Here is a 12308-nt window from a genome sequence, read left to right as displayed (position 1 = left end):
GGAGGAATAATGGAACTGTTCTATTTCCCAGTTGAAGTGGTGGCTACATAAATCTACTCACAGGTTAAAATCCATAGAATTGTATCCCAAATAAAGGTCAATTTTACTATATTTTAAATAGTAAAGTTACAGGAATGTACAAATACAAATTGAAACAACAACTTGGGAGGAAATAAATATTCCTTGAAGACAGAAGAGAGAAGATAGACACATTGCCTTGATGGGGGGAGAGGGTGCCAAGAATGGTTGAGGAAGTGATGCTTGAGCTGGGTTCTAAAGAAAGATTGAGAATTTACTTGGGTCAAAGGAAGGTCAATTCAGATAGAAGAAATTGAACGTGTCAAGGCCCTGGGGCAGGAGGAAGGATGGCTCATTTTCATCTGAAACAGACCGGAGCACAGGCAGTGCCTTGGAGGGATGGGAGAGATGGGGGGCGGGGGGAGCATCACAGTCCAGAACTGAGCAGTAAGAGTCTGATTATGCTAGATTATGGGTTTGGTTTTGACTCTACAAGGGATGCGTAGTGAAGGGTTTTAGGCAATTGTATAACACAAGATCCTGAAGAAGGGGATGGCTACCCATTCTAGTATTCTTGTCTGGGAAATCCCATGGACAAAGGAGCCTGGCAGGCCACAGTCCATGGGGTCTCACAGAGTTGGACAGGACTGAGCAACTCACACACACACGGAACACAAGATCAGATCTAGGTTTAAAAAAAAAAATTACTTGGGCTGCCCAAAGGAGAGGGTTTTGGGAGAACACAGGAATCATAGAATTGGAAAGGACCTCTCAAACAGGATTTTGCAGTCTTGGTACTATTGACATTTTGGGCTAGATAATTTTTTGTTGCGGGGGGTGGGGGGGGGGTGTTGGCCTGTGCATTGCAGGATGTTCAGTAGCATCCTCGGTCTCAACCTACCAGATTCTGGTAGCACTGACCTTCCCTCCTCCGGTTGTGACAGCCAAAATCATCTCTAGACATTGCCAAATATTCACTGGGGGTGTATCAAGCCTGGTTGAGAACCGTCGCTCTAAAACAACCAGATAAAATATTTCTGTCTTAACAATAGAATCATCTAGGGAGCTTAGAAAATACAAATACTGGCCTTCACCCCAGACCAACTGAAGCAGAATCTTTGGAGGTGGGGTGGGGCCTGATGCCCAGCATTATTTTTTTTTTCCAGCATTATTTTAAAAGCTTCCCAGATGATTGTGCTCAGAGTAATGTTTGGGTACCACCAGCCTAGTCCCCACTCTCCATCTATACCTCAGAAGACTGAGCCCAGACTAGAAAAATGACCCTGAACCGGAGGCAGAGAAGCTCCAGAATCCCTAACTCCTGGACCAGTACTCATTCCACTGAACCCTGGTGCCTCTTAACAGCTGCACAGAACATGCCCTGGGCAAACTGTGGAAGCCCAGCCTCCCTGAGTTACCAGCGCTGGCTTTCTGAACATTTCAGTGTTAAGGCTGTCATCCCCTCTTCCTGCAAAGCCCAGGCCCTCCCTCCCTTCCTGCCATCCCTGGAACCTCTGCCCCTTCCTTCTTCTACCCCTGCTGCTAGATTCATGGTGACCAAAGAGTCTGAATGGACTCAACAGCAAGGGTCGGGTGCAAACTGAAAACATTTACTGACCACCTACGCAAAATCTATTCAAGAGTTGCAGGTAATAGAGAAGCCCTGGCTCTTAGGAGTTCAGTCTATGGGGAGTAAACAGATAATTTCCATAAAATGCTGCAGGCTACAACGGCACCACTAGGAGAGAGGTATTTTGCCTGCTGGGGAGCTGCCTGAAACCCCAGCAAAAGGAAGCCCCAGGGAGGGGTGTACAGCAACCGTTAGCAACTGTTAGCAGCTTGGAGTGGCTGAAGGGCAAATGGCTCTCAGGGGTTAGCACTGTCAGGAAAGGGCTACACCTTCCTGATCATCCCAGAGGTGAAGTGACCTGCTCAAGATTGTGCAACGGGTAACCAGCTGGCAGAGTTGGGTTTTCCATCAAAGTCTAGGTGCCTCAAAACTCATGGGCTATCCTGTGTCTCAAGGCAGGTGACCCACGAAAGGAAAGAGTGGTTATATAGCTGTGGGTTAGCCTGGGAACTTAATGGAATGATGGGACATTTCTGCAGGAAAAGTGTTAAAACAATTGACCCAAGAAGTAGGTTTAGATATCCCGCTGCCAGGCAATGAGACTCCCTAAGGCTGTGGTAGCCCTGGGGTTGGATTCCCAGTCCTACCAGGAGGTGGTGGGCTCCCTGAGCTGTACCCCAAAGGCTCCCAACACTGTGCAGAGTTGCATTTACAGCAGACCCTAAATGCCGCCTTTTGAAGCCTCTGCCTGGTTCATGGGATACTGGCAGCTGAGCTGTGGCCACTAAGGTTGAGGTTGCTTGAGTATATTGAGAGAAAGAATCTGGCTTTTATTGGATATCAACAGGGCAGAGTGATCTAGTTTTCAGAAATACCTGTGACAACCTGTGTATTTTTTAGTTGGGCAGCAGATCCCAATCACCTCATCCTGACTCACCTTGCTGTTTCCCAGGCTCTGGGGTCAGTGTCCTCTGCCCCTTTCCAGGTGTCCAGGCCTGCTTTGTCCAAGCCTGGGGCCTGGGGGTAGGGGTGGGGGTCAGAGAGTGATCCAGATCAAAGCTGTCAGCTGATCATTTTATGGAAGAATCTATATTGAAGAATCCTTTGCAAAGTGAATACTTCCTAAATTTGTTTTATGCTTTAATAAGACACCAAGAATGGTTTAATTTACACACAGTAGCTGGGCATATACAAGGGTACAGCTAGGCATAAGACTAGACACTTTACCTGCCAATTTAAGGCGGAATTGTTATCCCTACTTTAGAGGCTTTGGTCAATGTCTTGAAAAAAGGTTAGGAAGTGGCAGAGCCAAATCGGAGCCAAGATTTGGATTCCGAACCGCCCAAACTTCAAAGCCCTGGACCCTGATTCTTACACCTTGGTGTTTGAGTCACTAACATGAAATTTACAAAGAAAGCAGATTCCTGGTCCCATCCCAGAGTAATTGATTCACTGGCCCTGGAACCAAGGCAGGGGAACCTGCATTCCACACGCTAATCTGAACCAGGTAACTCTGCAACAGCACTTTTCCCTTCCTCCCTCTTTCTCTAATCCAGGAACCTAGCTGTTGTCCTAGGGTCTCAGGTAGCAGAAGTTGCGAGGGAAGCGCGGGGTCTGATCTGAGAATTTGGGCTTTTTCTTTGCAAATGACTTGAAGCTGGGGAAGAAGCGCAACATCGCAGCAGCCCGGCGCCCCACACTCTCACCTGCCTCGAGGTGCGCCCAAACTGGCCGAAGGAGTTTGTCCGTCTCGCTTCCCTAATTCAGAGGACTTTCATTTTCCTCTTTTCGTAAAACCTAAAACCCCCAAGCCGAAAATACCTGGCTAGCCCCTCCTCGCATAGGCGACTGGCTCGGTGTGACCGGGTAGGGCCCGGATGTCGGGCCCGGGACGGCAAACCTGGCCCGTCGCCTCCCGGTCGGAAAAGGTAGTGCAGGTGACTGGGCGGCCGCTCTGGGCCGGGCGCGGGCGAGGAACCCGAGGGCTGAGCGCAGGCGGCGGAGGAGGGCTGCGCACGCCTCGCGTCGGGCTTCCGGCCCGGGTCGTGGCTGGCTGCCGTTCCCCCCCACACCCGGCACCTGCCAAGCACGTCCGGGGCGCGGGGTCGAGGGGCGCGCAGGCCGGCTCTGTCCCTCCTGCGCCCGGCGGGACGCTGCTCCCCAGTCCGCCGCGGCGCGGATGCCAGGTCAGCGAAGGGTTAAGGAGGCCGGCTCCCTCACCCTTGGAAAGTCCCCGAAATGACGTTGCAACCCGACAATTAAAAAAAAGAGTTTAATTATAGAGACAGGCTCTGGGAGTTGGAACAAACCCGGTCGGTCGGTGGGGCCGGTAAACAACTCCGGAGCGAGCGGGCCGGGCTGGACGCCGCCCGCGGAGCCCGTGCCCCTGGGAGCGGGGGAGGGGAGCGCCCTCCAGGAGTTGGGAAGCAAAGGAAATTCGAGGAATCGGCCTTCTTTTGGGGGGGGGGGGAGTGGAAGACTTTTTAGCCAGCCCGCGGTGCCAAGGCCCCGTCAGGGTGCTTCTGGCGGGTCCCGCAGTCGCGGGGGTTAGGGGGGGTAAGAGGCGCCACCTGGATACGGGGACCCAGGGTGCGGGTCGGGACTGGCCCTGGGCCCCGCCCGCTCCGGGCCCCTTCCCCAAGACTTTCCACCCGCGCTTCTCCGCCCCTCCCCCGTCCGTCCCCCCCACCCGCCCAGCAGAGCTTCGCGAACCCTCCAGATTTAAAGACCAATGGGCCCTTTTCTTTTTTTTTTCTTGTGGGGAGAGTGGGGGTATAAAAAACCGAAATAGCTTCACATCAGGACGCAGACTAACCTTGTGGTTTTAACGCGCACCCTATTCTGTCCCGAAATCTGGAACTCATTACCTCATCACTAAGAAACTGCACGGAACCGCTCCCCCCACCCCCCTCCTCGAAGCGGGGACGGGAGGGAGCAAACAGCCCTTTAAGAAAGAAACCTACATTTGAATGATTTAAATTAAGGTGGATGGAAGTTATTTCCCCTTCTGGCGCTTGCCAGATTTCAAGAAAAGCTGAAAAATGGGAGCAGGGGGAGGGAAGCAACAGGCAAAAGAAGACACCCGAAGAAGAAAAGCAAGGGGGGCAGCGGCCAGGTTAAAAATGGGGGCCATCAATTTAAGTCACAGGGGACAAATAAAAGCAGACCGGACTGGGGGTCACATACATTGATTGGTTCGTGGCTGCAGCAAAGGTGGTGTGTTACGCGAAGATGAAAAAAAAAAAAACAACAGGTTCCTAAAACAGTTGTGATTTGGAAGGTTTCCGGGTTTGCTCGGAGGCTGACAAATAAATAAGAAATGCAGTAAAAATATGTGTGTGCTGGTGGCGGCGGCGAGAGTGCGACTCCAGCGCCCTGCTCCGCCCGCCCCAACCTTTTCAAAGAAACGTGCTCATAATGGGGTGACCTAATTACATCGCAATGGAACCCGCTCTTAGCCACTCAGCGCACGGGGTTTCATAACAGACCCGGCGGCCTCGAGTGCTGGGAAGAAACGTGCGAGGGCTGAGGAGGCGGCCGGGCACGCGGGGAAATAGGAAAGAAACGCAGCCCCGCGGTTTCCACCTCGGTCTGTGGGGGACACATTCACAACTTTTTATCTGGGTGGGTGGAGGGGTGTCCGAACCAACAGTAAATAAATATATACTTTACAGTTTTCGGAAGAGTAATTGCCAACTCGAGGCCTTTCGGTTTCGAGGATCCCATGGCCCCCTCCCCCCATCCCGCCAAAACAGCGTAGTGTGACAAGCCATATGTTCCATTCCCGTGAGGGCGGGGGAGAAGCAACAATAAGTGTCGCCTCCCCCCATCTTTGTATCTTCATTCTTACCAAAGTAACTTTTTTTTCATGGTTCCAGCGTCTGTGGTGCGTATATGTGTTGCTTAGGGAGTTTCGGGCGCAGCCCGTGGTTCAGAGCGCGGGGCAAGCTGTGCGTTGCTCGGTGATTTTTTTTTTTTCGGGGGTGGGCAGAAGGGCGTTCGTGAGGATTCAGGTTTGTTTTAGAAAAATATTTAAAGATTGCTGCGTGCAATAAATACCACTCCCAGGCCTGTGAAAAACAATCCGCCCGGGCCGGGGGCTTTTCCACGGAGCACCCCCCCACACCCCGCCCCAGACTTGGAGGGTGTCCGCGGCACCGCGAGCGCCAGTGCAGGCGCGAGCGGCGCGCTAAGTCGCTTGTTGCTCGCCCGCGCCAGGCCCGGTCCTCCGGTGTGTGTGTGTGTGTGTGTGTGTTGTGGGGCGGGGAGGGGGGGACCTCCTTAATCCTTCTCCCTCACCCCCGCCCCTGAAGAAACAAAACCCTAGACTTGAACGCTCAGTGCTCCCCTTATTTCCAGTTTCCTTTCCCCGTGGGGTTTGCGGAGGGGAACCGAGGGCTGAAGAGATCCCGGGAAAAGAGTGAAGTTGTGCGGGAACTTGGAGAAGTTTCAAGGGAGATCGGCACAAGATGGAAACCGCAGCCCGGGCGCTTAGGACAGGGCCTCTGCTCCCGCTTGCAAAAAGAGAAAGTCGAGCCCGCCTTCCTGCCCGACCAAAAAAAAAAAAAAAAAAAAGAAAAATAACAACATAACAACAAGAACCCCGAAGAGTGTGGAATGAGTGATGTCACAGAGCCGCGCTCGCAGGCTGACAAAAGGGGGGCGCCCCTTCACCCCCCCACCCCCCCGCGCCGCGCGCGGCCCCAGAAAGGGGCGCCGCCCGGGGATAGACAGGCGAGCGGACTCGAAACTTTTCCTCTTTAAGAAAAAAAAAGTTGTGCGCGGCTCACAGTGGGTGTTTTTTTTTTTTTTTCCTCTTCGCCTTCTTTCCTTGTCTCCCCTCCCCCTTCTTCCTTTTGAAAGTTTCTTTTTTTTTTTTCCCCCGAGTTTGACCGCATGGCTGATTCAACTTAAGTGTCAATCAACTTTTTTTTCCTCCTCTTCCTCATTTAAATAAGTTTAAAGCTCCTCCTCCCCCTCCGGCCCACCAAATCTGAAACTTATATAAATTGGGCTTCGCGCGCCGCAGCCCGGGAGAGTCAGAAAGGCGAGGGGCGCCGGGAGCAGGCGTGTGGGACTCCTGACCGGAGAGCCGGAGGCTGCGCCTTCCCCGCACCGGGACCTTCGCGACACACCAGACCCTCGTCCCTGCCCCGCGCGAGCGCCCAAGATGACCACCACCCTCGTGTCTGCCACCATCTTCGACTTGAGCGAAGTTTTATGCAAGGTAAAGTGGAGCGCAGCGTTTCCTTTTCAAAGTCTTTTTTCTTTTGTCCTCAAAAAGAATCTCCAAAAGTTTAGGTCTGGACAGGCAGTGGTGGGGGAGAGGAAGAGAGGCGAGATGGTTGTTTTTTCCGCTTCATTTTTCTCCCCAGTTTGAAGGAATTTGGCTTTCTCCTCCCCACCCTTTGCGTTTCAACCATTCCTGGCGGGGATTACCTGGGAATCCAGAGGCCAGAGTTTTAGGGGGCGCAGTGTGCGTGGGGGCTGCCCGGGGCAGTGTTTGGGGTTGGGGCAATTTTTCGGTGATTCTTTTCGTCCGTGACGTTCCGCTCTTGAGCCCGGCTTCGCTAGTTTGCTCCGTTTCGGGTGTCGCCGCTCCCGGGAGGGAGTTCGAGTCTCTCCAGCCACTTTGCCGGACTGCAGGTCGGGAGGTGCAGGTCCCTTGGGAAGGAGAATCTTGGGATGACGTTTTGCTGGGTGATTTCCCCCTCTGTTCTGGAGAGACTGGGGATCTGCGAGAAAAAGGCCAAGAGTTGTGATTCAAAGGATGTTGTCAAACGAGCTTGCCTTGGGACTTCAGTTCGCCCCAGCTCTACAGGCTTCCTGTTGTGATAGCCGATCGTGCTGCAAACTTTGGGGGTGAAAGTGGGACTCGGGTTCACCCGCTTTCCTCTTTTCTGAGAATGAGACTCGTGGATATGGACGGGATTGGGGGGGGGCGGCGGAGGGGGAGACACGACGACAAAATGCCCGTCTGAACTCTAGGGTCTTGGCGAGGAAGGATTTAATGAGGGCCTCTTTAAGTCGTGTAGTTTGCCAGCCGGTGTGGAAAAAGGCGAATTTTAAATCCGAAATATTTATTCCAGGAGTGTAGTTTAAGGGTATATAACAGAAGCCTGTGGATGTTAATTTTTTTTTCGCCCCCTCTTCCCAGTTTGAAAGAGAGAAGCTGCTTGGCTACTTTTAATTGCTAAAGTGTTTTGCCTTCTTTTAAACACGTCGAGTCATGTTGGTGTCTTTTCCTAGCTTGCTTCTCCAGTCGGTGCAGCTGCCAGGGCCCCAGGGCTGCAGGATTGGGGTGCAGGGACACCCTGGAGCTGAAGAGCAAGATCAAAAATTTGAATTTCAGTTTCCTTCCCTCCCTGTGCCTTTCCAAACTCCAGTTGCCCTGGCGGCTGCCGGAGCTAGCCGGCACTTCTTCCTTCTTTTCGCGGCTCTCCGGCTCTTTGATCCATTTCTCTTTCTCTTGCTCCCTCCCCCCGCTGGACTTTTTAAATGAACCTCATTGTTGGGAACTGGCTCTCCACTGGGTTCCTGTAATCCGCTCCAGGGGGTGGTTGCTGTTACAGATTCCCGATCCCCCGCAGCTGATCCTAAGGGGCCAACTTTAGAATTTGCACAATGACACCCACATGGGCCGGGAAGCCAACTCCCAGGTCCCCTGCTCACACCCTTTCCAAATCTTAGGTACAGGTTGGGCAGGTGAATAGAGTCCCATTGGAACAGAGACCTGTCTGTAGTGCCTCTGCCCCCCCCCCCCCACGTCCATTATTGACTGGGAGGAGGTTGGGGGGATTTGGTGCTTTCCTTTTCCTTCCCACCTGCAGCTTTGCGTTAAAGATTAAACACTGGCGCTCTTATCCTACCCTGCTCTTGCAGCCAGGAGACTAACTGCAAAGGCATCCTCTCAGCGGAGGGGGTGGGGTGCGCAGTGAATGGTGGGAGAGATCATTGTAGAAGGCTCCCCTTCTGGGAGCATGGGAGTTTTGTATTCAGGGGATCACATCCCTCTCTCCCCCCAATCAGGGATTTCTCCTTCAGCCCCTCCCTCTCCCCCTCTAAGCTGCAAGGTAAAGTGAAGGCAGTCTGGAAACCTGTTGCCAAAGCAATAGATCACTTCTGAAGGAGGAAGTTGAGCGTCTTCGGCCAGACTGTGTGTGTGTGTGTGTTGGGGGGTGTGTGTGTGGGGGGGGGGAGTCAGTTAAGCAGGGACTGATTGAAAGGAGGCCTAGCCCATAGTCTCCTGTGGCTTACCTTTTTTTGTTAGGAGGGTGGGAAGTGAGAGTTTGTGAGTTGCGTGAGATATTTTCAACTGAGGAAGGTGGAGTTGGATTTTCTGGATGAAAGTGGTAGCTTTGGGGACAGGATATGACAGTGGATTCCAGGGATTGGCATGGAGTAGGTGCGTGTGTAAAACAATTTCTCACATAGGCCAGGATTTTTGTGGTTTCTTCTGCCTGGGACCAAAGTAAACCCTCTTGACTGCTGGAATGGGAGGAGGAGGAGGAGGGGGCTTGCCAGGGCAGAGGTGGGGATGGTGGGCTCCTTTGAGAGAGATGGAGCATTTCTGATGTGGAGGGGGCTTGCCCTTAGGATACCCTTCTTGGCCTGGTGGATGGCCTTTGTCACTAACCACAGTCTCTCTCCTTGCTTTCCCCTCCAGGGTAACAAGATGCTCAACTACAGTACTCCCAGTGCCGGGGGGTGCCTGCTGGACAGGAAGGCGGTGGGCACCCCTGCCGGTGGGGGCTTCCCCCGGAGGCACTCGGTCACTCTGCCCAGCTCCAAATTCCACCAGAACCAGCTCCTCAGCAGCCTCAAGGGTGAGCCAGCCCCAGCTCTGAGCTCTCGGGACAGCCGATTCCGAGACCGCTCTTTCTCAGAAGGGGGCGAGCGGCTGCTGCCCCCCCAGAAGCAGCCGGGAAGCGGCCAGGTCAACTCCAGCCGCTACAAGACCGAGCTGTGCCGCCCCTTCGAGGAGAACGGAGCCTGTAAGTACGGCGACAAGTGCCAGTTCGCCCACGGCATCCACGAGCTCCGAAGCCTGACCCGCCACCCCAAGTACAAGACGGAGCTGTGCCGCACCTTCCACACCATCGGCTTCTGCCCATATGGGCCCCGCTGCCACTTCATCCATAACGCCGAGGAGCGCCGTGCCCTGGCCGGGGCCCGGGACCTCTCTGCTGACCGTCCCCGCCTCCAGCATAGCTTTAGCTTTGCTGGGTTTCCCAGTGCCGCCGCCACCGCCGCTGCCACAGGGCTGCTGGACAGCCCCACATCCATCACCCCACCCCCCATCCTGAGCGCCGATGACCTCCTGGGCTCACCCACCCTCCCCGATGGCACCAATAACCCCTTCGCCTTCTCCAGCCAGGAGCTGGCGAGCCTCTTTGCCCCTAGCATGGGGCTGCCTGGGGGTGGCTCCCCGACCACCTTCCTCTTCCGGCCCATGTCTGAGTCCCCTCACATGTTTGACTCTCCCCCCAGCCCTCAGGATTCTCTCTCGGACCAGGAGGGCTACCTGAGCAGCTCCAGCAGCAGCCACAGTGGCTCAGACTCCCCTACTTTGGACAACTCAAGACGCCTGCCCATTTTCAGCAGACTTTCCATCTCAGATGACTAAACCAGGGTAGGGAGGGACCCCCCTGCCTACTCTCCTCCCCCACCTCCTCATCCCCTCCCCACATCCCCTCCCCTTACCTCCCTCCCCATCCAATTCCTGACAAACCCCTACATAACAAGGTTAAGCTCAACCCCTTTCCCCCAGAACCTTGGACCACCCCTTCCCTCGCCCCTCTTTACACCCCACCCCCCAACGATAAGGACAAGTCAATTTGTCAGTAGCTTCCTCTGGCTTGAACCCCCTCGATTTTTATAGCCCACTTAACCATGCATAACAGACAAGTCCCATATTTGTCAGTAGATGCCTTTTTTTTGTTACCCCCCCTGGCTTAAGCCTTAAGTGCCAAATCACAAAAGAAAAAGCAGTAACAGTTTACAGAAGCAACTTAGTGCCTTGTAATCTAACTTTGTCACTGTGACTACATTACCTCTTCAGCGCCAGAGGGCACCCGTGGGCCTCCCAGAGCCTCTGCCCAGGGGAGGGGGAGGTGGGGGGGCATGTAGACCCAGCAGCTCCCTCCACTGGCAACAGAATTGCACCTTTCCTTCATTTCAGTCTCCCACACACTTCCTCCCTCCCTCTCCCTGGTAGCCCCCACACCCCCCTCGGGAGAGTTGTTGCCAGACTTGGGTTTTTGGGGAAACCTGTCTTGACATTCAAAACCTTTTTTCTTCCCGACCTGAACCTCTGTTGACTAATCTTGCCTGGGTTCGTGTAGGTCTGCAGGAAGGAAGACTGCAAAAGCGGATGAAGATTGTGACATAAGTGGGACTTTGTGATTTAATTTTTTTCTTTTTTAAGTGGGGAGGAAGGGGAAGCTAGATGGACTATGAGAGACTTGATTTTGGTGCTAAAGTTCCCCAGTTCATATGTGACATCTTAAAAATAACAACAAAAAGAGAGAAAAGCTTAAAAAAAAAAAACATGTAAGGGGTGAGCAGTTAATGGTATTCATTCCACATACAATATCTGTGTAAAACGATTTCCTGTAGAAGTAGCTTTAATGGTTTTTGCTCTAGAATACCGTAGGTCTATCCTTAGAGCACTCACGCCATGCTTTTTTCCCTGGGTTTTAAACTTCATATAACTTTCAGAAATTGGAGAGCAAAAATTTTGCTTGTCACTGCACATCAATATAAAAAAGCTTATTTAACTTATCAAAACGTATTTATTGCCAAACTATGCTTTTTTTTTGTTAATTTTGTTCATATTTATCGGGATGACAAATCCATAGAATATATTCTTTTATGTTAAATTATGATCTTCATATTAATCTTAAAATTTTGTGACGTGTCTTTTTCCTTTTTTTCCACAGTTTTAATATATTATTCTTCAACGACATTTTTTGTAACTTTACACTTTTTTTGGTTATTTTATTTTAAAAAAATGAAAAATTAATTTAAAAAAATGCAAAAAACTGTTGGATTATTTATTTTAGAAATTTCCCCCCTTTGTGTTGGACTGCAAATTGAGTTTCTTTCTCTTTTGGCCTTTCACAACTAGGACTGAGAATGTATGTAAAAGTTCTGTGACAGTACAGAAGGAAAACAACTTTTTATGTATAGCTTCTAAAAGGGAAAAAAAAAAAAAAGAAACCCTTTGACTTCCACGTGCCCATCTCAAGACATTCCGATTGCAGATTTGAGGTTCTGGATTCCAGGTTTTGGAGTTTTCCAATGTTAATATAAACAGAACTGGCACACCACACATTAAGATGAATGTAATTATTATTCCTCTTGCTGGTCACTACCGTCGCTTTCTATTTCTCTTTCTTTGTGTGAATTTATTTAAAAAAAACTTTTTGTAACGACTATTTGCAGTTTAAAAATCAATAAACCCATTTTTTTCAAGAAACATTGATGGTGAAGCTGGTTTTGCTTGCTTTGGCTTTGCTCTTTGCTTGTAGGCTTGTCCTTTGTAGATGAGGTAGGTGCTAGGAGGGGGAGGAGGGGGGAAGGGCATTGGTTGATTTCTTCTCTTTTAACAGCTAAACCAGTGGCTGGTTCCTTTTCTTGAGGTTGGAATTCTGCTGAGCTTAGAGGGGATGGTGTGGGGGTTGATTGCAAAGCAGCCTGTATTTGTATTAACCTGCCC

General features: G+C 51.7%; 1 protein-coding gene across 1 annotated transcript; it reads left to right on the top strand.

Annotated features, from left to right (window-relative positions):
• The first annotated feature begins 6603 nt into the window (after positions 1-6603).
• Positions 6604-12068, top strand: ZFP36L1 (ZFP36 ring finger protein like 1). Its single transcript, XM_065941935.1, has 2 exons — positions 6604-6815; positions 9255-12068. The coding sequence occupies exons 1-2, from the start codon at positions 6759-6761 to the stop codon at positions 10212-10214; spliced, it is 1017 nt and encodes a 338-aa protein (XP_065798007.1). The 5' UTR covers positions 6604-6758; the 3' UTR covers positions 10215-12068.
• Positions 12069-12308: the final 240 nt, after the last annotated feature.

The sequence above is a fragment of the Muntiacus reevesi genome, chromosome 7 (assembly GCF_963930625.1).
Source record: "Muntiacus reevesi chromosome 7, mMunRee1.1, whole genome shotgun sequence".
NCBI classification, from domain to species: Eukaryota; Metazoa; Chordata; class Mammalia; order Artiodactyla; family Cervidae; genus Muntiacus; species Muntiacus reevesi.
This window is presented reverse-complemented; position numbering and strand designations above follow the sequence as displayed.